Below are 26,554 nucleotides of genomic sequence, written 5' to 3'. Positions count from 1 at the left end.
CTCTTGGGTGGCTTAATCTTCATCAATCATCAATCAATCGATTCTTCACACCATCTGGTCACCATTTGGTCCGGGAGACATCTCCCGTCACGCAGGGTGCAGTCGCACCTCCACAGATCTCCAGTATCATCTATTGATACTGGTGATGGCTCAAAAGGGCCACCACTTACGGGCTATTCATGCCCGTGCCACCTCTTGGGTGGCTTAATCTTCATCAATCAATCAATCAGCCTAGAGAACATAAAAACACCATCACCAAACACTCTCACACCTCAACAAAGCCTACCTATACCAGAGAGTAGCTGAAGGTTCGCCCTCTGCAACATGGTATCTTCAGGCAACCAAGTTATCCAAGTTAAATATCCCAAAAGGAATCCACAGGGAAATAGCAGTTAGGTTATATAGACTACGTCTAGGTTATAGATGCAACTGGGAGATTGGTGAACCCCGACAGAGAGAATGCATCTTCTGCCAAACTGTCACAGAAAAGCCATTACTTCACTATCTCCTGGAATGTGAAGCAACCAACGACCTTAGAAGAGCTTTAAGAGTCCCTGACTCTTGCAGTAACCACCCTGAAGCCATCAACAATGCCACTCTTCTGGTCTAGAAAGGTGTCCAGCAGCTGGAGACCCTCATAAAGACTGTCAAGCAGTATCCTCCCCCGCGATAACAGCTTGACGATTAAATGCGACCTCAGCACACTGTATAGATTTACTGAACAAAAATTTTACCACTTACGGGCTATTCATGCCCGTGCCGCCTCTTGGGTGGCTTAATCTTCATCAATCAATCAATCAATATGTCTCCTCACTTGAGAATGAGCCTTGTGGGGTTGAAATGTTGTGTAACTAATGATAAGTATAATACCTTCTACTGTTAATTTTTATTCTGTTTGTCAACCTTGAACATATATAACATTTGGAGAAATCCTCTTCCAATTAAAGCAAGATGCAAGAGCACTAGTCAGAGGGATAGAAGCCCTAAACAAGAAAATAATCAACACGGAATGTGCAGTCATATCCAATTAAACGTGTACATGAAAACCTGCTGCCAGTATACACCAATATAAACCCCACATTACCAGTTGATTGACAGTTGAGAGGCGGGACTAAAGAGCCAAAGCTCAACCCCCGCAAGCACAACTAGGTGAGTACATGACCCAGCAGTCTGTATATGTATATAGGTATGGATGTATAATATACACATATATAATACAATAATATACACATACATAATAATGTACATAAATATAAGACGAGAAAGTACACCTTCCTCCCCAAGCTCGGATGCCCACCCAGGCTCCTCAGCATCATCAGATCTTTCCATCTTCAGGTTATCTTGAGATGATTTCGGGGCTTTTTTTTTAGTGTCCCCGCGGCCCGGTCCTCGACCAGGCCTCCACCCCCAGGAAGCAGCCCGTGACAGCTGACTAACACCCAGGTACCTATTTTACTACTAAGTAACAGGGGCATAGGGTGAAAGAAACTCTGCCCATTGTTTCTCGCCGGCGCCCGGGATCGACCCCGGGACCACAGGATCACAAGTCCAGCGTGCTGTCCGCTCGGCCGACCGGCTCCATGAGAACATGAAGGGCACCGTGGTCTTTGATGGCCTAACATCAGACGCCTTCGACATCCGAAGTGCAGAAAAGCAGGGCTGCGTACTGGCTCCATCACTATTCGGGATTTTCTTCACAGTTATGCTGCGGCACGCCTTCGGATCTGCTATGGAAGGCACTTACCTCCGGACCAGGTTGGATGGAAAGCTCTTTAACCTCGCCAGGCTGAGTGCCAAGACAAAGGTTCGGCTGAGGTGTCTGCGCGACTTCCTTTTTGCCGACTACGCAGCAGTCACTGCCCACTCAGCTGAAGACCTCCAACGGCTCATGACCCGCTTCAGCGAGGCCTGTCAGATTTTCGGCCTCACCATCAGTCTGAAGAAAACACAAGTCATGGGACAAGGAGTGGACTCCCCATCTGACATCGGCATCTCTGATTACAAACTGGAAGTCGTTCACGACTTCGTGTACCTGGGCTCCACAATCTCTGACTCCCTCTCTCTTGATACGGAGCTAAACAAACGCATCGGTAAGTCCTCTACTACCATGTCCAGACTGACAAAGAGAGTGTGGGCCAACAGTAGGCTGACTGAGTATAAAGAGATTCAGGTTTACAGAGCCTGTGTCCTGAGCACTCTTCTTTATGGCAGTGAGTCTTGGACACTTCGCGCCCGTCAGGAAAGACGGCTGAATGCCTACCACATGCGCTGCCTTCGACACATCTTGGACATCACCTGGCAGGACAAGGTGACAAACAACAACGTCTTGGGGAGAGCAAGAATCACCAGCATGTACACAATGCTGAAACAGAGACGAATGCGCTGGCTCGGGCACGTTGTGCGAATGGGCGATGGCAGGATCCCCAAGGATCTCCTGTACGGAGAGCTGAGGCAGGGAAAGCGTCCAACAGGCAAGCCCCAGCTACGGTACAAAGACGTATGCAAGAGGGACCTGATAGCCATGGACGTCGATCTTGCTATGTGGGAGACAATGGCCGCAGACCGTTCAGCCTGGAGTCACTTGCCAAGAAATCGGAGGCAAAGTGACAGAGAAGGAAGGCCGGTAGCCTGGAAGACAGACCAGAATCAGACTTCGCTTGTGCTCAATGTGGGATGGACTGCCACTCTCGGATTGGCCTCATCAGTCACACCAGACGCTGCACCAGGATTGACAACCAGGGCGCAACTTCATATAATCTCCCGAGACTGAAGGATGCCTACTACTAATGCATACAAGGGCAACAGCTTTAAGCTCAACAAGCCACATTTTCATGTCTTATTACACATTCTCTACAGCTTATTAATTTATCAAAATATTGTCAGTATGTGACAACTTGTGTATATCTCTGTCTTCCTTTCTGGCCCTCAGATTGGACATGTTGTTGGAGCTCGGGAAACCAAGCCAGGAGTTCCGTGCTGTGCTGGAGGCCAAGCTGCGGAGGTTGGCTCCGGGGGTGGAGCCCCAGGAGGGCATAGTCATGCAGCTGGCGGAGGCCGCTCCTGATCCACGCACAATAAAGACCCACCTTCCACCCTCTCTCCTCACCCCAGACCTCCTCGACACTGCTAAGGTCAGTAACCTGTGCTGCATACACGTGTGTACCTTACTTTTCAATGTATATACTCTGGTGGTCAATTAGCTATTGTCAAGGCCCCCTTCTGATAAAGAAAGAGATCTGGGGGTGGTTCTAGATAGAAAACTATCACCTGAGGACCAGGCCTCGTAGCCTGGTGGAAGGGGCCTCGTAGCCTGGTGGATAGCGCGCAGGACTCGTAATTCTGTGGCGTGGGTTCGATTCCCGCACGAGGCAGAAACAAATGGGCAAAGTTTCTTTCACCCTAAGTGCCCCTGTTACCTAGCAGTAAATAGGTACCTGGGAGTTAGTCAGCTGTCACGGGCTGCTTCCTGGGGTGTGTGTGTGTGGTGTGGGGAAAAAAAAAAAAAAAAAAAAAGTAGTTAGTAAACAGTTGATTGACAGTTGAGAGGCGGGCCGAAAGAGCAAAGCTCAACCCCCGCAAAAACACAACTAGTAAACACATAAAGAACATCGTGAGAGGAGCCTATGCTACACTTTCTATCTTCAGAATGGCTTTTAAATTTATGGATGGCGAAATACTAAAGAAATTTTTCACGACTTTTGTTAGACCAAAGCTGGAATATGAAGCGGTTGTATGGTGTCTACATATTAAAAAGCCCATCAACATATTATAAAAAGTGCAAAGACATGCAGCTCAATGGCTCCCAGAACTCACAGACAAAAGCTACGAGAATAGGTTAGAGACAATAAACATCCCAAAGCTAGAAGATAGAAGAATAAGCGGCAATATGATCACTACATACAAAGTAGCAATGGTAACCGACAAAATTGATAAAGAAGAATTCTTGAGGTCATAGATTTAAGCTAACTAAAGAAAGCTACCAAAACACTTTGTGTACCTCTCATCCTGTTATAACACTTAGGTAGCTGTACTTGCTGCATTGGCCTTTGCAGCGTGAAAAGTGGGTTAGCGTTAACCCTTAAGGTGCTCAATACATACATAGGCGATGGGACATGTGACTTAGTTTCTGAAACTTGCTCAAACGCTTTCAAATTTGTTGTGCATAATCTACTAGCAAATTATCCAACTTTGTTTTAAATGATCATCAACGAAACTTGAAAAACAAAAACATTAAAAATAACTATAAAATTGAACATTGAAAACGTCAGATGTTGAAATCAGCTGCAAAATTATAAAATAACACCAATTGTTCATTTGGTGTTATTATGCTTTCAGAATAGCATATGATCTTTATTTTCATAGATTTAGAATATAGGTTTTTCAGCATGGTTTACTCTAAAAAAAATCGTCAATATTGCATTTGAAATATGCGCCAAATTTAGGAAAAAAAAAATATATATATATATATATATATATATATATATATATATATATATATATATATATATATATATATATATATATATATATATATATATATATATATATATATATATATATATATATATATATATATATATATTGTGACGGTAAAGCGTTGGTGTTCGGCTGTTTCAAAAGCTAGGGGCAGGGCCTCGTCACATAAAGAAAAAAAAAGAGAAAAGCTGGAACTTTCGTCTGTGGTAAGGTAATGGGAAGACACACAAAACACAAGTAAATTTAACAATGAAATTTTAATTACGTTAGAAAAACAAGACATGAATAAAATTGAGTATAAAATATAACAGACAAGTCAACAAACAAAATAATAAGAATAATCACTGGCAAATGAAAAGTTACGTTAAGACAAATGAGAAATAGCAAAGTAAATAAGAATGATGATGCCGGAATATTGGCTTCGAGCTGCCACCTCCCTTAGTACACGTAAGCCAAGGCTTAGTCTACCAATGAGACGTGTCAACTGCAAGGAGCACTGGGATATTCTGCCTTATCTGGGTCGCTGCAGCCCAGACATCAACTTGTGGCGGAGGGTGGTGGGGCAGGTGCGACTGGACACCAGCCAATCAGCGACAGGCAGGCGATGGACAAGCAGTTTGCCGGTTAACGGTGGCGGGGGCGAGCAGGTGTGCCGGTGTGCTGGATACGTTTTGCTCTCTGGGCAAAACGTTTTGGAGATACTTGTTGGATATTTCTTCTATATTATCTGTTGATGTAACGTACTTTGGAGGGAAGAGCAGGCTTAATCTCTCTTGAAAGAGATTATCGTCACAAAAAAAATATATATATATATATATATATATATATATATATATATATATATATATATATATATATATATATATATATATATATATATATATATATATATATATATATATATATATATATATATATATATGCGAACAAGCCTGAATGGTCCCCAGGACAATATGCAACTGAAAACTCACACCCCAGAAGTGACTCGAACCCATACTCCCAGAAGCAACACAACTGGTATGTACAAGACGCCTTAATCCACTTGACCATCACGACCGGACAAAATGAGGTGATAGCCGAGGCTATTTGAACCACCCCACCGCCGGCACTCGGATAGTTATCTTGGGCATAGCATTTTACCAAATCACCTCATTCTTTGGGGGACAAATCACCCCAAAGAATGAGGTGATTTGGTAAAATGCTATGCCCAAGATAACTATCCGAGTGCCGGCGGTGGGGTGGTTCAAATAGCCTCGGCTATCACCTCATTTTGTCCGGTCGTGATGGTCAAGTGGATTAAGGCGTCTTGTACATACCAGTTGTGTTGCTTCTGGGAGTATGGGTTCGAGTCACTTCTGGGGTGTGAGTTTTCAGTTATATATATATATATATCACACTGTTCACAGGTGTATTTGCGGCGAGGCAGATGCTGACGAATATGGATTGCATGGCCTGCACTGTGGAAAATCGGGTGGTTGGCACACTAGACACGACGAAGTCAACGACATCATTAAAAGAAGCCTTGCCTCTGCTCAGTGTCCAGCGGAGAGAGAGCCCCGCAACCTACTGAACCGTGACTCTGTTAGCTTTGCCGGCCGACCAGACGGAATCACACTGCGTCCATGGAAGGGTGGCAGGCAGTTAGCATGGGACTATACTTGCGTATCCACCCTGGCAACGACATACATCACCCTCTCTGCCGGCACGGCAGGAGCCGCAGCGACACACAGAGAAAAACAAAAGTCAGTCAAGTACAGGCAATTAGATCAAAGGTACAATTTCGTTCCAATAGGGTCTGAGACCCTAGGCCCATGGGGTGAGAGTGCAAGAAGGTTTCTTAAGGATCTTGGTACCAAGCTCATTGACACCACAAGAGACCCTAGAGCAGCAAGTTTTCTCTTTCAGCGCCTCAGTGTCGCGATCCAGAGGGGAAATGCCCGCTGCGTCCTCGGTTCCTGCCCGGCGTCGGAGGAGTTCGAGGAAATCTACAGCCTCTAGGAAGCGAACTTTTTCTTGTGTCCTCTTAATGTTCATTTTTTGTATAAAATCAGATATGTAACTGTATAACCTTGCATAATAAAGTGTACATCATAATAAAAAAAAAAGGGGGTGGTAGGAGAAGTGAACACTCTTTCGTATTCAGAGTTAAATGTCAAGTTTTTCCCTGAGTGCTATGTGTTCCCTTCTCTGAGGCTGTGGGTCCCTATAATTACACCAGTGGTGGTACCCCCCTATATATATATATATATATATATATATATATATATATATATATATATATATATATATATATATATATATATATATATATATATATATATATATATATATATATATATATAACAAAATAGATCATATTAACATAGTTATTCATTATTATTTGTGTTATTATGTATTACTCAGCAATGATATAAAGGCACCAACTGTATATCCACTTTGTGGACACTTCTTACTGCTATTGTTCTTCTTTGTGCGTCGGACAGGTGCTTGTATCTCTTTATTACTGCATAATCCTTCAGTTCTTGTTAATAGGAGCTGTTCTCCTTATCAACAAAAAGTTCTTCTTTAAAAAAAAAATCGTCTAAAATCATTTTCTGAAAATATTTTGATGAAACTTTCACGACGCTGAAGCCAATAACTTTGAGATTTGTTTCACATTTTACAGAAATTTTTACGTACTTCTAATATGTTTCGCCTTCCGGCCTCTTATTCTTAGCAGCCTAAGGGTTAAAGCAAACTTGGGGGCTTCAGATAGACATCAGTAATAAAAATGATGGAAAGTTCCTTGGCTTATCTTGAGATGATTTCGGGGCTTTAGTGTCCCCGCGGCCCGGTCCTCGACCAGGCCTCCACCCCCCAGGAAGCAGCCCGTGACAGCTGACTAACACCCCAGGTACCTATTTTACTGCTAGGTAACAGGGGCATAGGGTGAAAGAAACTCTGCCCAATGTTTCTCGCCGGCGCCTGGGATCGAACCCGGGACCACAGGTTCACAAGTCCAGCGTGCTGTCCGCTCGGCCGACCGGCTCCCTTATACTTCTTGAAAGTTCTTGAAAGTTCCTTGGCCTATATAGACATCAGTAATAAAAATGATGGAAAGTTCCTTGACCTTACTTCTAAATGTCATCCCACGTCTTACTATAAAAAAAAAAATGCTGTTTATTGACCAACTTGTATATTGGCTATTTTCTACCATGTTCCCCCTTTTTTTTAATCTTTTATTATTTTTTTTTCATTCAACTCAATTTATACTTTAAGCTCAATTACTATTAAGTTTTAGTCCAAGTATTTCCCCCCACCTCACCTTGCCCGACACACTATGCGTACTAGGCTGTAGGTATTGTATGTACTACCTCTATCTTTAAATCTAACAGAATGTTTGTACTGTAACTCTGCAACTATGTATGTACTGTTCCTAAATAAATTATTATTATTATTATTATATTTAGACAAGAGACTCAACTTCAGCACCCACATACAACACATAACCAAGAAAGTCTCAACAACAGTTGGTATACTCTCTAAAATCAGATATTGTGTTCCAAACTCTGCTCTCCTCTCACTATACTACACGCTAATTTATCCCTACCTTACATATGGTATCTATGCATTGGGTTCAACCTCTGCAAACCACCTCAAGCCCATCATCACCCAGCAAAAATCTGCTATCAGAACAATAACAAACTCTGCTTTCAGACAACACTCCGCCCATCTCTTTAAATCCCTAAACATACTAAACATAAATTCACTCCACACATTCTCTTGTGCAATTTACATGTATAAAACCCTTTTCTTAGCTGCAAACCCTGTTCTGAAACTCTCCCTGGACAGATGTAATAGGACCCATTATCACCACACCAGAAATAAATATATCTTTGATATCCCCAGAGTCAAACTTAATCTGTGTAAACACTCTTTGCAAATAAAGGGACCCAGTCTATGGAACTCACTCCCTAATGAATTGAAAAGCTGTCAAACATTTGCCTTATTCAAAAATAAAACCAAAAAGTACCTAATTTCATCTTCATAGTTTCCTACCTTGTGCTTGAAAGTCGCACTGTATCTAGTGCTACCCAATCCCCCAATATATGTACCTATGCCATACAACTTCACCATTGTAATCATTGCTATCATCTTTTATCATGGTTGTTACATTGAACGCATTTTTTTTTACTCCATAATACTTTAAAATAATCCTCAAATTATGCTACAATATACCTGTTGATAACCCTCAAATTTTATTTTAATATACCTACTAATCTTTGCCAAATTGTCTTACAATATACCTGTTAACATTTCTTCAATTTTGCTAGAAATTATCTACTTAAAATTACATTTTAGATTAAGGACCTGCCCGAAACGCTATGCGTGTTAGTGTTAGGCTTTACAAGAATGTAAAAACATCAATGCTATGTACGCTCATAAACCCAATGTACCTTCTTGTATATATATAATAGTGCGTAATAGTGGCTTTAGGCTCTGTATGTACTAGCGCTATCTATAAATTCATCAACATTTGTATCACACCCTGTATGTATGTACTTTGCCTGAATAAACATTTGAATTTGAATTTGACTATAAATACATAAAATAAATAAGGAGGTGACAAGGTAACTACTGCCGGTGAGGTGTTTGGGTGAAGGTGGAGAGAGAAGGGGGGGGGGGAAGGTGTTGTCTAAACCAACAGTGGCCAAATTTTAAATCAAATTTAAATTTTGCCCCGAGGGGCGAGTTTATCGGGCATCGCCGCTCATCCTGTGAGTGGACATACCGCCATAGCAGCATGTACAACACTCCCCAATAGGAAGAAAACCCAACCTTAATGCGCTTACGGATCACCAACTTCATAATTTTAAATCCGGCGGACCAACAAACAAGAAATGATAGTTATTAAAGTCAAACTGTTTGATGCCTTTAAATATAACAGTTACAGAAATTACAGTTGCACACAATATACACATAAAATTGTCAGGTGGAACCAGCAGTGGTCCGCGGAGCACCTGTTGACGGCCATTGGTCTAGACCACACGGGCTGGAACTCCAGAACACACGGGCTGGAACTCCAGAACACACGGGCTGGAACTCCAGAACACACGGGCTGGAACTCCATAACACACGGGCTGGAACTCCAGACCACACGGGCTGGAACTCCAGAACACACGGGCTGGAACTCTAGAACACACGGGCTGGAACTCCATAACACACGAACTCCAGACCACACGGGCTGGAACTCCAGAACACACGGGCTGGAACTCCAGAACACACGGGCTGGAACTCCAGAACACACGGGCTGGAACTCCAGAACACACGGGCTGGAACTCCAGAACACACGGGCTGGAACTCCAGAACACACGGGCTGGAACTCCAGAACACACGGGCTGGAACTCCAGACCACACGGGCTGGAACTCCAGAACACACGGGCTGGAACTCCAGAACACCCGGGCTGGAACTCCAGCAGAACACACGGGCTGGAACTCCAATAAAACACACGTATTTGTAGATGTGTATACGTGTTGGTGCTGAATGTTCGTGGTGACTAGGCTGTCAACGACGAAGGTGAGAGGGAAGAGGCAGTTTATACTCTGCTATTCAGGGGGAATTGTATAGCAATATTCATTCCTTGGTAACCATTATTCTTGACCAATATGTGGACCATGCTGCAGGTGGTGTATGTGGCCAGGAACCCCAAGGATGTCTGTGTGTCCTACCACCACCAGTGTCGTATAATGAACGCCCATGGCTTCGTGGGCTCCTTCAACCAGTTCGTCCAGTTCCTGATTGATGATGACTGTGAGTTCTGTCACCAGTTTATTGTTCTCAGACATGTATTATTTTATTAACATTCATACACAAAACACATTGGACTTTATTATAATGTGTTTGACTTCCTAAACTAGGACAGGGAGCAAACTTTATTTATAATACTCAACAGATTACATATATATTATAAAATCTGCTACTAATGTATGTCAACTTAATACTCAACAGATTACATATATATTATAAAATCTGCTACTAATGTATGTCAACTTACATATAGGCTGTTAGTGAAATATAATAGTCTTCTGCAAGACAACTAACATATGTACCTCCTTGTAAAATGTCCCGAATTTCAGAATTTTGTATTTGTAAGTGAGCAGCTGCTTGCTTGTCGAGAACAGGGCCCCCCCCCCCAGTTGATTGATTGATTGATGAAGATTAAGCCACCCAAGAGGTGGCACGGGCATGAATAGCCCGTAAGTGGTGGCCCTTTTGAGCCATTACCAGTATCATTTGCTGATACTGGAGATCTGTGGAGGTGCGACTGCACCCTGCATGACGGGAGATGTCTCCTTTGTGAATGTGTTAAGATGAAGATGAAGCCACCCAAAAGGTAGCACGGGCATGAATAGCTCGTAAGTGGTGGCCCTTTTGAGCCATTACCAGTATCAATAGAAGATACTGGAGATCTGTGGAGGCGCGACTGCACCCTGCGTGACGGGAGATGTCTCCCGTCCCCCCCCCCCCCCCAGTCTGCGGGCAGAGCTTATATAACATTGGCTCGTTGAGCGCAGCTTAATTGGGCGGTTAGACTCAGCGCCCAGACATTCGTTTTCTTCCCTCAGAAAACCCACAGCTTTTTTTGGGGGGAAAGCAGTGTTCTTTTCCCAACATTCCTTTAGTGTCACATGCCCGTTGATATCCTTGATGCATTTGACATTGCTCATCTTAAGTGTATTTTTTCTTGTATTGACATCCGGAATGATATCTAGGAACTTTTCAATATTTTATACAGAGTAAATAGTCTACCAGGCTTGGCGCCTTCTTTTGACATTACTTAATCTTCACCTGCTCACAAGAGCGCCTGACAGCTGGGTAGACAGCGCTTCAGATTCGTAGTCCTGAGGTTCCGGGTTCGATCCCTGGTGGAGGCGGAGACAAATGGGCAAAAATGTTTCTTTCATCCTGATGCCCCTGTTACTTAGCAGTAAATAGGTACCTGGGAGTTAGAACGCTGTCATGGGCTGCTTCCTGGGGGTGGAGGCCTGGTCGAGGACCGGGCCGCGGGGACGCTAAGCCCAGAAATCATCTCAAGATAGCCTCAAGACAGCATGACAACACTTATCTGCACCTCTTGAGTTCTCACTAACCACAAACAACAATAGTTAACTCGATCCGTGAGAGCCTTACAAGGACTTTGTTGTGGATTGTGTGAAGTCAATACAAATACAGTGTTAGGATTAAGATATTTTGTAGGATTGAGTACTACATAGGTTAGGCGTCTCATGTTCTGAGCCGAAGCTCTTGTTTATAGATCAAATTATCTGTCCGTTGAACAGTAATTAATCACTCAAGTTAATTAGGGGTAATTAACACCAGCTGTTCTGAGCGTTTTTGAGTTAATGGAATTAGTTTTGAATTAATTATCTGTACATTGGATAGTAGTTAATTACTTAAGTTAATTAGGGGTAATTAACGTCATCAAAGTCAATTCACAAGGTATTGATGAGCCTGTTGTGAGCAACAGCATTGAGTTAATGTAATTTGTTCTGAATTATCTGTCCATTTGATAGTAATTAATTACTCAAGTTAATTAAGGGTAATTAACGTCATCAAAGTGAACTGACATAGTTGTTATTGGCAAGCTGTCAAAAGTGACAGTGTCATGTTAATGGAATTCGTTCTCGATTAATTATCTATCCGTTTAACAGTAATTAATGTAATTATTCCCTGAATGTTTGATGGTCCAAGTGTTCGAGTAATTATGATTAGCAAATTGTTCTGTTTTGCTCGAGTGTCTGAGATATACGATTGTGATTAATAATAATAATAATAATAATAATAATAATAATAATAATATTATTATTATTATTATTATTATTCAGCGTTCGCGCAGCGTTTCTGCCCGAAACGCTGCGCGTGCTAGTGGCTTTACAAGACTGTAATTACCATATTTGTATCCTCACATTCCTTATGTACATTCTTGTATATGCATAAATAAATAAATAAATAAATAATAATAATAATAATAATAATAATAATAATATTTTATTTAGGAAAAGTACATACATAGATGCAGTTACAAACATTCTGATTGATATATAGATATATCTAGTACATACAATACCTAAAGCCACTAGTACGTATAGCGTTTCGGGCAAATTAACGCAGAATGCTTTGATGCTGACTGACAGTTGACAGTTAATTAACGTAATTAATCACTGAGATGAATTAGTGTAACTTGTATACTATTGTTTTGATTGTTGTCCTTGGAGACGAGAGTTAAAGTAACTTGGGGTTACCGGAGAGTTGTCTCTTGCCTTGTATTATTTATATTGTAATTTAATTGCAGATTGCTATAAGTGTTTTAATTGCAATTTGAATCCTAAGTGAGCACCCATATTGTTCTGTTAGTTCATTTCTCAACCCGAAGCGACAACAGACAGGAGTCTGTGTTAAACTAGGCTGTTGATTAGTTGTCTTAAAGGTGTCACTGTAGGACATTGATGTAACGTCAAGATTGTTGTTTTGTGTTAAACTTAGTTGTTTATGAGTAAATTGTTAGTGTTGCCAGAGAAACTGTCTTTATGTCAATACCTTTCAATATTATTGCCCCAGATATTCTGCAACATGTTTAACTGTTAATGCAATCTTTAATGAAGTGTCCAACTTCTGGATTCGAGCCCGATTCATAGCCGCACACATCAAATCAAATTTGGTGTGAGAACTCGAGAGCTGCCCTGAATATTGCACTGGCAATCGAGGAGCTCAACGACCTGGTGGATTAGGATTCCAATTGTTTGGAATAAGTTGGTGGAAGTTTGCCGACCTGGCCGCCAGGGGGCTCCGGCGTGTCTACCTCTGACCTGCCAGTTGTTGCTTGGAGTTGTGTGAGGGAGGCTGCTGTTTGGCGTGTCGGCGCCATGGGGACACTCCCTGCCCCCTGCTCGCCGGACGGAGACCGTTGGTTTGGAGTTTTCAGGACGTGCTTCATACCTTGCTCTTGAGGTCGTGTTATTGGACATGTTACGTGTTCGTGTGGACGAGGTGCACGGGCTCCAGCTCCTGACGACCCACTGAGCACTAGTGAAGTTTAACTCCGCGGCGGTATATAAGGAGTTCGTAGCCCGCTATGATGGACGAACATTGACCCTCCCTGGAGACGGCAATATGGTCGCCATTTCCGACCGCTGCTGCTCTGTTAACTATGTGGCATTGCATAATGTGTCCTTCGAGTTTTTGGAGGCCCTGCTTCGGAGATACTTTGGCCAATATGGTACGGTGGTATCTCTCCGTATGAACTCTGTCTCTTCCGGCAGGTGGCGTGGTGTCTCCTGTGGTACACGGACTCTCGCCTTGAGACTCGAGTCCCCGGGTTACCTTAAGAAGAAGAAGAAGAACATAAGAACAAAGGCAGCTGCAGAAGGCCTATTGGCCCATACGAGGCAGCTCCTATTTATAACCACCCAATCCCACTCATACATGTCCAACCCGCGCTTGAAACAATCGAGGGACCCCACCTCCACAATGTTACGCGGCAATTGGTTCCACAAATCAACAACCCTGTTACTGAACCAGTATTTACCCAAGTCTTTCCTAAATCTAAACTTATCAAATTTATACCCATTGTTTCGTGTTCTGTCTTGTGTTGATACTTTTAATACCCTATTAATATCCCCCCCTGTTATGTCCATTCATCCACTTGTAAACCTCTATCATGTCACCCCTAACTCTTCGCCTTTCCAGTGAATGCAACTTAAGCTTTCTTAATCTTTCTTCATATGAAAGATTTCTAATTTGGGGAATTAACTTAGTCATCCTACGCTGGACACGTTCATGTGAATTTATATCCATTCTATAATATGGCGACCAAAACTGAACTTCAAAATCTAAATGGGGCCTAACTAGAGCAAGATATAGATTGAGAACCACACCAGGTGTCTTGTTACTAACGCTGCGATTAAAAAATCCAAGTGTCCGATTTGCCTTATTACGAACATTTATGCATTGATCCTTTTGTTTTAAATTCTTACTAATCATAACTCCCAGATCCCTTTCGCAATCTCAACACCATCTAGCCCGCATCATGCATCTCTACCATCACCACCCAACTTCAGAACTTTACATTTATCAGCACCAAACCGCACCCGCCAATCCCCCGACCACCCCAAAACCCTATCTAGATCAACCCGAAGTGATAGTGAGCCCTCCCCCGAACCAATCCCCCCACCGATCCTCGTATCATCGGCAAACCTGCAAATGCTGCCACCCAAACCCGAATCCAAATCACCCATATATACCACAAACAACAGAGGTCCCAGGACAGAGCCCCGAGGCACTCCACCCACAACACCCTCCCACTCTGACTCGACTCCATCTATACCAACTCTCTGCTCCTTTGGTACAGCCACGCCCCAATCCAGTTTAATATAGCACCCCCAATACCACGAGCCTCCATCCCTCCAATCAGTCCTTCATGTGGCACTGCATCAAAAGCCTTGCCAAAGTCAAGGCACACAACATCACAATCCCCACCACCACCAACCGCCTCAACCACGCTAGAACAAAAAGATAACAAATTTGTTAAACATGAACGGCCATTTATAAAACCATGTTGATGTTGCGACTCAATTATTAATTTATGTTTTTCAAGATGAAGACGAATTTTATTTGCTATTATAGATTCGAGTACTATCCCACAATAGACGTTAGGCTAATTGGTCGATAGTTAGACGCAAGTGATCTATCTCCTTTCTTAACCCTTTCCAAAACTCTGGCACTCTGCCTGACTCTATTGATTTATTAAATATGGTTGACAGTGGGTCACAAACCTCCTCTTTGCATTCTTTAAGCACCCTAGCAAACACTTCATCCGGCCCTAGGGATTTGTTTGGTTTGAGTTTTACTATTTGTTTAAGAACATCCTCCCTGGTAACTGCTAAACTCGTCAACCTGTCCTCGTCCCCACCCACATAGACTTGTTCGGCTGAAGGCATATTGTTAAGTTCCTCTTTAGTAAATACAGATACAAAATATTTATTAAAAATACTACTCATCTCTTCATCACTATCTGTTATTTGACCTGTCTCAGTTTTTAATGGACCTATCCTTTCCCTAGTCTTAGTACGATATAACTGAAAAAACCCTTTAGGATTTGTCTTTGCTTGCCCTGCTATGCGAACTTCATAGTTTCTTTTTGCTTTCCTTATCTCTTTTTTAACATTTCTAACCAGTTGTACGAATTCCTGTTCTAAAGTGACCTCCCCATTTTTAATCCTTTTGTACCAAGCTCTCTTTTTACCTATAAGGTTCTTCAAATTCTTTGTTATCCACTTTGGGTCATTAGTATACGATCTATTCAATTTGTATGGTATACTACGTTCCTGTGCTTTGTTTAGAATATTCTTAAATAAGTTATATATTGAATCCACATCGAAATCCCCATTTAAGTCACCTATCGCTGGGTTCATGTCTCGCTCCAAGACCGGCCCACACCCCATACCCAAGCCTTTCCAATCAATTTGACCCAAAAAATTTCTTAGGCTATTAAAATCAGCTTTTCGAAAATCTGGCACTTTAACAGAATTTTCTCCTACTGGTCTATTCCATTCTATGCTAAATCTGATTTCTTTGTGATCACTGCTCCCTAGCTCACTCCCTATTTCGATGTCATTAATTTGCGTTTCCCTGTTAGTTAACACTAAATCTAAAATATTATTTTCCCGTGTTGGTTCCTTAATGTGTTGCGTAAGAAAGCAATCGTCAATTAATTCTAGAAAATCTTCTGCTTCACTATTCCCTGCTTTGTTCAACCAGTTTATTCCGCTAAAATTAAAGTCACCCATGACATAAATACTGTTAGATCTAGATGCTCTAGATATTTCATCCCATAGATGCTTTGCTTCCATTCTGTCTAAATTTGGTGGCCTATATATTACTCCTATTATAATATTATTAGCTTTTTCGTTTAATTCAATCCAAATAGTTTCTGTGTGTGGCTCTGTTTTGATTCCCTCTTTGAGACTACATTTCAAATTGTCCCTAACATATATGGCTACTCCACCTCCTCGTCTAATATATCTATCTGTGTGAAATATTTTAAATCCATATATTTGATATTCAGCTAATAGTTCTCTATTTTCTACATTCATCCACGTTTCGGTAAGTGCAATAATATCTATTTTTTCTGTGCAGACAAGAGCATTTAATTCGTTAATTTTATTTCTTAGACTTCTACTGTTAGTGTAATATACCCTAAGTGAATTGTTATTTTGCGGACCTTCTCTTTCCCTGATCGTTTTGCCAATTCCTTTCTCCCACAAACACATACTTTTATTACCTCCTTCCTCCAAATCAATTCCCATACCTCTATCTACTAACAGTTTAAACCCAAACAAACACCTCTAACCACTTCTTCTAGCGAGTTCGCAACAGCAACAACCCCAGCTCTCGATAGATGCACCCCATCACGAGCATACATTTCATTTCTTCCATAGAAGTGTTCCCAGTTGTCTATGAAAGATATTGCATTTGATTTGCAATATCTTTCCAGCCGGCAATTGACACCAAGTGCCCTCGATATCCATTCATTTCCCACTCCCTTTCTTGGAAGAATGCCACATATGATCGGGATTCCTCCCTTGCTCCTAACTAACTCTATGGCTGTTTTATACCTCTGAATCAGTTCCTCACTCCTGACTCGACCAACATCATTTCCTCCCACGCTAATGCAAATAATGGGATTGTTCCCATTACCAGCCATAATATCATTCATGTTGTTTATAATATCACCAATGCCAGCTCCGGGATAGCAAACCCTTAACCTGTTCCCCCTATCTCTAGCACAAAACGTTCTATCCAAATACCTTAAAGTGTGTACTTTAAATAATACCGCAGAGTGTACGCCTTGATGGCGTACACTCTGCGGCCATTCTATGCAGGGCAGCCACGCTCCTGTTTCCGTTGTCCTTGAGGGACACTTGGGAGCCCTTGCACTGGGGTCGTGCAAGCGGCTGCCAACTGAACTCCCTCCACTGTTAATCTGTTCTGGGAAGAAGATTTTCCCCCGTTGGTGGCGCAGGACCTGTCGCCTCGTTTTGCGGGCTCACCATAGCCCGTGATACTTGGAACTTTGTGTTCCAGGTAGCGAATCTTAAACATGTCGCCTCGTGATGGAGTGGGTGGGGAGGCTCCCCTGCCGCCTGCTGACCCGGTGGTGATTCTGAGTTCCTCGGCTGTTGGCCCGGCGTGTGTGGATGTACACGACGAGGTGGTGGTGTGTGCGGCTCCGCCCCCACAGTCTGTCTCTTCGCTTCCGACGGCTTCTGCACCTGTTTCCGCCTCTGTGCCTCTGTCACCTTTGACGTCCCTGCAGACTCCCTCACATAAGAACATAAGAACATAAGAACAAAGGCAACTGCAGAAGGCCTGTTGGCCCATACGAGGCAGCTCCTATTCTATAACCACCCAATCCCACTCATATACTTGTCCAACCCGTGCTTGAAACAATCGAGGGACCCCACCTCCACAATGTTACGCGGCAATTGGTTCCACAAATCAACAACCCTGTTACTGAACCAGTATTTACCCAAGTCTTTCCTAAATCTAAACTTATCCAATTTATACCCATTGTTTCGTGTTCTGTCCTGTGTTGATACTTTTAATACCCTATTAATATCCCCCCGGTTATGTCCATTCATCCACTTGTAAACCTCTATCATGTCACCCCTAACTCTTCGCCTTTCCAGTGAATGCAACTTAAGCTTTGTTAATCTTTCTTCATATGAAAGATTTCTAATTTGGGGAATTAACTTAGTCATCCTACGCTGGACACGTTCAAGTGAATTTATATCCATTCTATAATATGGCGACCAAAACTGAACTGCATAATCTAAATGGGGCCTAACTAGAGCAAGATATAGCTGAAGAACCACACCAGGTGTCTTGTTACTAACGCTGCGATTAATAAATCCAAGTGTCCGATTTGCCTTATTACGAACATTTATGCATTGATCCTTTTGTTTTAAATTCTTACTAATCATAACTCCCAGATCCCTTTCGCAATCCGACTTCGCAATCACAACACCATCTAGCTCGTATCTTGTAACTCTATCATCCTTACCTAACCTCAGAACTTTACATTTATCAGCATTAAACTGCATCTGCCAATCCTTTGACCATTTCAAAACCCTATCTAGATCAACTTGAAGTGATAGTGAGTCCTCCTCCGAATTAATTTCCCTACCGATTTTCGTATCATCGGCAAATTTGCAAATGTTGCTACTCAAACCTGAATCTAAATCATTTATATATATTATAAACAACAGAGGTCCCAGGACAGAGCCTTGAGGCACTCCACTTACAACATATTTCCACTCTGACTTGATTCCATTTATACTAACTCTCTGTTTCCTTTGGTATAGCCATGCCCTAATCCAGCTTAATATAGCACCCCCAATACCATGAGACTCTATCTTTTTAATCAGTCTTTCATGTGGCACTGTATCAAAAGCTTTGCTAAAGTCAAGGTATACAACATCGCAATCCTTACCACTATCAACTGCCTCAACAATGCTAGAATAAAAAGATAACAAATTTGTTAAACATGAACGGCCATTTATAAAACCATGTTGCGACTCAATTATTAATTTATGTTTTTCAAGATGAAGACGAATTTTATTTGCTATTATGGATTCGAGTAACTTTCCCACAATAGACGTTAGGCTAATTGGTCGATAGTTAGACGCAAGTGATCTATCTCCTTTCTTAAAAACTGGTATCACATTAGCAACTTTCCAAAACTCTGGCACTCTGCCTGACTCTATTGATTTATTAAATATGGTTGACAGTGGGTCACAAAGCTCCTCTTTGCATTCTTTAAGCACCCTGGCAAACACTTCATCCGGCCCTGGGGCTTTGTTTGGTTTGAGTTTTACTATTTGTTTAAGAACATCCTCCCTGGTAACTGTTAAACTCGTCAACCTGTCCTCGTCCCCACCCACATAGACTTGTTCGGCTGAAGGCATATTGTTAAGTTCCTCTTTAGTAAATACAGATACAAAATATTTATTAAAAATACTACTCATCTCTTCATCACTATCTGTTATTTGACCTGTCTCAGTTTTTAATGGACCTATCCTTTCCCTAGTCTTAGTACGATATAACTGAAAAAACCCTTTAGGATTTGTCTTTGCTTGCCCTGCTATGCGAACTTCATAGTTTCTTTTTGCTTTCCTTATCTCTTTTTTAACATTTCTAACCAGTTGTACGAATTCCTGTACTGATCCCTTCCCCTCTCCCGGCCGTGCCTGATCTTTCTCCTGTCTCCTCTGTGAACATAAGAACATAAGAACATAAGAACAAAGGTAACTGCAGAAGGCCTATTGGCCCATACGAGGCAGCTCCTATTCTATAACCACCCAATCCCACTCATATACTTGTCCAACCCGTGCTTGAAACAATCGAGGGACCCCACCTCCACAATGTTACGCGGCAATTGGTTCCACAAATCAACAACCCTGTTACTGAACCAGTATTTACCCAAGTCTTTCCTAAATCTAAACTTATCCAATTTATATCCATTGTTTCATGTTCTGTCCTGTGTTGATACTTTTAATACCCTATTAATATCCCCCCGGTTATGTCCATTCATCCACTTGTAAACCTCTATCATGTCACCCCTAACTCTTCGCCTTTCCAGTGAATGCAACTTAAGCTTTGTTAATCTTTCTTCATATGAAAGATTTCTAATTTGGGGAATTAACTTAGTCATCCTACGCTGGACACGTTCAAGTGAATTTATATCCATTCTATAATATGGCGACCAAAACTGAACTGCATAATCTAAATGGGGCCTAACTAGAGCAAGATATAGCTTGAGAACCACACCAGGTGTCTTGTTACTAACGCTGCGATTAATAAATCCAAGTGTCCGATTTGCCTTATTACGAACATTTATGCATTGATCCTTTTGTTTTAAATTCTTACTAATCATAACTCCCAGATCCCTTTCGCAATCCGACTTCGCAATCACAACACCATCTAGCTCGTATCTTGTAACTCTATCATCATTACCTAACCTCAGAACTTTACATTTATCAGCATTAAACTGCATCTGCCAATCCTTTGACCATTTCAAAACCCTATCTAGATCAACTTGAAGTGATAGTGAGTCCTCCTCCGAATTAATTTCCCTACCGATTTTCGTATCATCGGCAAATTTGCAAATGTTGCTACTCAAACCTGAATCTAAATCATTTATATATATTATAAACAACAGAGGTCCCAGGACAGAGCCTTGAGGCACTCCACTTACAACATTTTCCCACTCTGACTTGATTCCATTTATACTAACTCTCTGTTTCCTTTGGTATAGCCATGCCCTAATCCAGCTTAATATAGCACCCCCAATACCATGAGACTATTTTTTTAATCAGTCTTTCATGTGGCACTGTATCAAAAGCTTTGCTAAAGTCAAGGTATACAACATCGCAATCCTTACCACTATCAACTGCCTCAACAATGCTAGAATAAAAAGATAACAAATTTGTTAAACATGAACGGCCATTTATAAAACCATGTTGCGACTCAATTATTAATTTATGTTTTTCAAGATGAAGACGAATTTTATTTGCTATTATAGATTCGAGTAACTTTCCCACAATAGACGTTAGGCTAATTGGTCGATAGTTAGACGCAAGTGATCTATCTCCTTTCTTAAAAACTGGTATCACATTAGCAACTTTCCAAAACTCTGGCACTCTGCCTGACTCTATTGATTTTTTAAATATGGTTGACAGTGGGTCACAAAGCTCCTCTTTGCATTCTTTAAGCACCCTAGCAAACACTTCATCCGGCCCTGGGGATTTGTTTGGTTTGAGTTTTACTATTTGTTTAAGAACATCCTCCCTGGTAACTGCTAAACTCGTCAACCTGTCCTCGTCCCCACCCACATAGACTTGTTCGGCTGAAGGCATATTGTTAAGTTCCTCTTTAGTAAATACAGATACAAAATATTTATTAAAAATACTACTCATCTCTTCATCACTATCTGTTATTTGACCTGTCTCAGTTTTTAATGGACCTATCCTTTCCCTAGTCTTAGTACGATATAACTGAAAAAACCCTTTAGGATTTGTCTTTGCTTGCCCTGCTATGCGAACTTCATAGTTTCTTTTTGCTTTCCTTATCTCTTTTTTAACATTTCTAACCAGTTGTACGAATTCCTGTTCTAAAGTGACCTCCCCATTTTTAATCCTTTTGTACCAAGCTCTCTTTTTACCTATAAGGTTCTTCAAATTCTTTGTTATCCACTTTGGGTCATTAGTATACGATCTATTCAATTTGTATGGTATACTACGTTCCTGTGCTTTGTTTAGAATATTCTTAAATAAGTTATATATTGAATCCACATCGAAATCCCCATTTAAGTCACCTATCGCTGGGTTCATGTCTCGCTCCAAGACCGGCCCACACCCCATACCCAAGCCTTTCCAATCAATTTGACCCAAAAAATTTCTTAGGCTATTAAAATCAGCTTTTCGAAAATCTGGCACTTTAACAGAATTTTCTCCTACTGGTCTATTCCATTCTATGCTAAATCTGATTTCTTTGTGATCACTGCTCCCTAGCTCACTCCCTATTTCGATGTCATTAATTTGCGTTTCCCTGTTAGTTAACACTAAATCTAAAATATTATTTTCCCGTGTTGGTTCCTTAATGTGTTGCGTAAGAAAGCAATCGTCAATTAATTCTAGAAAATCTTCTGCTTCACTATTCCCTGTTTTGTTCAACCAGTTTATTCCGCTAAAATTAAAGTCACCCATGACATAAATACTGTTAGATCTAGATGCTCTAGATATTTCATCCCATAGATGCTTTGCTTCCATTCTGTCTAAATTTGGTGGCCTATATATTACTCCTATTATAATATTATTAGCTTTTTCGTTTAATTCAATCCAAATAGTTTCTGTGTGTGGCTCTGTTTTGATTCCCTCTTTGAGACTACATTTCAAATTGTCCCTAACATATATGGCTACTCCACCTCCTCGTCTAATATATCTATCTGTGTGAAATAGTTTAAATCCATATATTTGATATTCAGCTAATAGTTCTCTATTTTCTACATTCATCCACGTTTCGGTAAGTGCAATAATATCTATTTTTTCTGTGCAGACAAGAGCATTTAATTCGTTAATTTTATTTCTTAGACTTCTACTGTTAGTGTAATATACCCTAAGTGAATTGTTATTTTGCGGACCTTCTCTTTCCCTGATCGTTTTGCCAATTCCTTTCTCCCACAAACACATACTTTTATTACCTCCTTCCTCCAAATCAATTCCCATACCTCTATCTACTAACAGTTTAAACCCAAACAAACACCTCTAACCACTTCTTCTAGCGAGTTCGCAACAGCAACAACCCCAGCTCTCGATAGATGCACCCCATCACGAGCATACATTTCATTTCTTCCATAGAAGTGTTCCCAGTTGTCTATGAAAGATATTGCATTTGATTTGCAATATCTTTCCAGCCGGCAATTGACACCAAGTGCCCTCGATATCCATTCATTTCCCACTCCCTTTCTTGGAAGAATGCCACATATGATCGGGATTCCTCCCTTGCTCCTAACTAACTCTATGGCTGTTTTATACCTCTGAATCAGTTCCTCACTCCTGACTCGACCAACATCATTTCCTCCCACGCTAATGCAAATAATGGGATTGTTCCCATTACCAGCCATAATATCATTCATGTTGTTTATAATATCACCAATGCCAGCTCCGGGATAGCAAACCCTTAACCTGTTCCCCCTATCTCTAGCACAAAACGTTCTATCCAAATACCTTATCTGGGAATCTCCCACAACTAATGTTTGCTTAGGTACTTCCTTTACTTTCTGAGGGGCCTGCGCTTCCTTTCTCTTCGTTGCTTTCCCTTTTGCGCGATCCACAGTCTCTCCACAGCACTCGTCCTCCAAAACGTCAAATGAATTTGAAGTTGCTATGGCGTTTGAAGGCGGCTTTATCAAAGTCTTCTTAAGGCCCCTGTCTTTCGCAACTCTCCAAGACGAGGTCCCTTTACTGCTGGTCTCCTCCTTCGTTACTTCTCGTAGTTTTTTTAAGCTGACGCACCTCCTCCCGCAGAGAGTCCAACTCTGTCCTCAGGGCTCCCACTAGAGTCACCAGGTCCTTCACTACAACTTCCATATTGCTATGATAATATAACGGTCTCGGGCGGTCTCGTCCCCCGTGTCGTTGAGGCTGACATTCTGCGGGGTCGTGCTGCCCCGGTTGTGGGGCGGCCTGTCGTGGTGACAACTCCGATGACCAGCGGCCTGTCCAAGCGTTCACGTACGGATACTGGTGCTTCGCCGCCTCGTACGTGGACAGAGGAATGTGAGGATGCAGCGTGTGTTAATATTTCTGCGAGCTGTTCCTCTGTGGAGTGCGAGGATGGTACGTCTGGTGCTGGTGTGGCTCCTGCTGTAGGGGTGGGGGCCCTGGTGTGGCTCCTGCTGTAGGGGTGGGGGCCCTGGTGTGGCTCCTGCTGTAGGGGTGGGGGCCCTGGTGTGGCTCCTGCTGTAGGGGTGGGGGCCCTGGTGTGGCTCCTGCTGTAGGGGTGGAGGCCCTGGTGTGGCTCCTGCTGTAGGGGTGGGGGCCCTGGTGTGGCTCCTGCTGTAGGGGTGGGGGCCCTGGTGTGGCTCCTGCTGTAGGGGTGGAGGCCCTGGTGTGGCTCCTGCTGTAGGGGTGGGGGCCCTGGTGTGGCTCCTGCTGTAGGGGTGGGGGCCCTGGTGTGGCTCCTGCTGTAGGGGTGGAGGCCCTGGTGTGGCTCCTGCTGTAGGGGTGGGGGCCCTGGTGTGGCTCCTGCTGTAGGGGTGGGGGCCCTGGTGTGGCTCCTGCTGTAGGGGTGGGGGCCCTGGTGTGGCTCCTGCTGTAGGGGTGGAGGCCCTGGTGTGGCTCCTGCTGTAGGGGTGGAGGCCCTGGTGTGGCTCCTGCTGTAGGGGTGGGGGCCCTGGTGTGGCTCCTGCTGTAGGGGTGGGGGCCCTGGTGTGGCTCCTGCTGTAGGGGTGGGGGCCCTGGTGTGGCTCCTGCTGTAGGGGTGGAGGCCCTGGTGTGGCTCCTGCTGTAGGGGTGGGGGCCCTGGTGTGGCTCCTGCTGTAGGGGTGGAGGCCCTGGTGTGGCTCCTGCTGTAGGGGTGGGGGCCCTGGTGTGGCTCCTGCTGTAGGGGTGGGGGCCCTGGTGTGGCTCCTGCTGTAGGGGTGGGGGCCCTGGTGTGGCTCCTGCTGTAGGGGTGGAGGCCCTGGTGTGGCTCCTGCTGTAGGGGTGGGGGCCCTGGTGTGGCTCCTGCTGTAGGGGTGGGGGCCCTGGTGTGGCTCCTGCTGTAGGGGTGGGGGCCCTGGTGTGGGGTCGGTGGCTCTTGATTCGCGTGCGTCGCCCGCGTCGGATGGTTCCGGTTCCTCGTGGGGGGTGGTTCCCCCTTGCAAGGTTGAGTGCGTGGCGACCTGGTGTTGGTGCTGAAGAAAACTGCTTGCTCTGAGGGTTCCGTGGCCCCTCCCCTCACGTCTACGGCCATTTTTTGTCTCCTGCTTTGTCGGAGGCGGTGGTGCCGCCTCGGCAGCCTCTGCTCGGTGTTCCGGTATCTCCTGCTTCCACGGCGGCGGTGTTCCTGCCTCACCTGACTAATTCTTCGTCTTTGGTGTCCTCTAGTTGGAGGCGGTCGCTTCCGCCGGATTTGGTGGTCCCAGAGTATATGGCGCGCCCGCGGCGTCGTGAGGGCCGTTCCCCTACCGAACGGGAGTTTTTGATATGGGAGGCTTATAAGCGGAAGTATCCGTCGAGGAAGTTCCCTGAGAAATATCCTCCTCCATGATTACCGTGTGTTGTGGGGTTGCTTCCGCCTGGGTGCGTGGTTGTGGGGTGGGGTTGCGTGTGTGTGTCTGGGTTACCTTACCTTGAGGTGCTTCCGGGGCTTAGCGTCCCCGCGGCCCGGTCGTCGACCAGGCCTCCTGGTTGCTGGACTGATCAACCAGGCTGTTGGACGCGGCTGCTCGCAGCCTGACGTACGAGTCACAGCCTGGTTGATCAGGTATCCTTTGGAGGTGCTTATCCAGTTCTCTCTTGAACACTGTGAGGGGATTGCCAGTTATGCCCCTTATGTGTAGTGGAAGCGTGTTGAACAGTCTCGGGCCTCTGATGTTGATAGAGTTCTCTCTCAGAGTACCTGTTGCACCTCCGCTTTTCAACGGGGGTATTCTGCACATCCTGCCATGTCTTCTGGTCTCATGTGATGTTATTTCTGTGTGCAGGTTTGGGACCAGCCCCTCTAATATTTTCCATGTGTAAATTATTATGCATCTCTCCCGCCTGCGCTCAAGGGAGTACAGATTTAGGCTCTTTAGTCGGTCCCAATAGTTTAGGTGTTTTACTGAGTGGATTCTAGCAGTAAAGGATCTCTGCACGCTCTCCAGGTCAGCAATTTCTCCAGCTTTGAAAGGTGCTGTCATTGTGCAGCAGTACTCCACTCTAGATAGCACAAGCGTTTTGAAAAGTATCATCATCGGTATAGCATCTCTAGTGTGAAAAGTTCTTGTTATCCAACCTGTCATTTTTCTTGCAGTTGTGACGGCTACTTTATTGTGTTCTTTAAAGGTAAGGTCTTCCGACATGAGTACACCCAGATCCTTTACATTGCCTTTTCGTTCTATGTTATGATTTGAAACCCGCCCCACATGGGTGGGGCGGGTTTTTTTCCGGTTCCTGTGTGTTCAGTTTTGTTTGTGGGTTTGCTTCAAATCAAATCAATTCAAATGTTTATTCAGGTAAGGTACATACATACAAGAGATTTTACAAAGAGTGATGGATTTATAGATAGAGCTAGTACATACAATGCCTAAAGCCATTATTACGCAAAGCGTTTCGGACAGGAAAAACTTAAATGACTAAAGCTTAATACTAATTGAGCATAAAGAATAAAATGAGTTGAGAACAAATAAAAAGAGATAAAAAGGGGGGAACATGGCTGAAAAAGCAGCACAAATACAATTCTGTCGACAAACAGCGCTCTTTAAAAAAACAGACATGGGTTGACAATAGAGGG

General features: G+C 43.2%; 1 protein-coding gene across 3 annotated transcripts in view; it reads left to right on the top strand.

Annotated features, from left to right (window-relative positions):
- LOC123767970 (sulfotransferase 1C4) overlaps positions 1 to 26,554 on the top strand; it is an 85,337-nt gene that overhangs the window by 37,043 nt on the left and 21,740 nt on the right. For all 3 annotated transcript variants that reach the window (XM_069306547.1, XM_069306548.1, XM_069306546.1), the window contains exons 4-5: positions 2,930 to 3,131; positions 10,141 to 10,267. In XM_069306547.1, the coding sequence (XP_069162648.1) occupies positions 2,930 to 3,131; positions 10,141 to 10,267 (329 nt within the window). The remainder of the gene's footprint in view (positions 1 to 2,929; positions 3,132 to 10,140; positions 10,268 to 26,554) is intronic.

The sequence above is a fragment of the Procambarus clarkii genome, chromosome 58 (assembly GCF_040958095.1).
Source record: "Procambarus clarkii isolate CNS0578487 chromosome 58, FALCON_Pclarkii_2.0, whole genome shotgun sequence".
Classification (NCBI taxonomy): Eukaryota; Metazoa; Arthropoda; class Malacostraca; order Decapoda; family Cambaridae; genus Procambarus; species Procambarus clarkii.
This window is presented reverse-complemented; position numbering and strand designations above follow the sequence as displayed.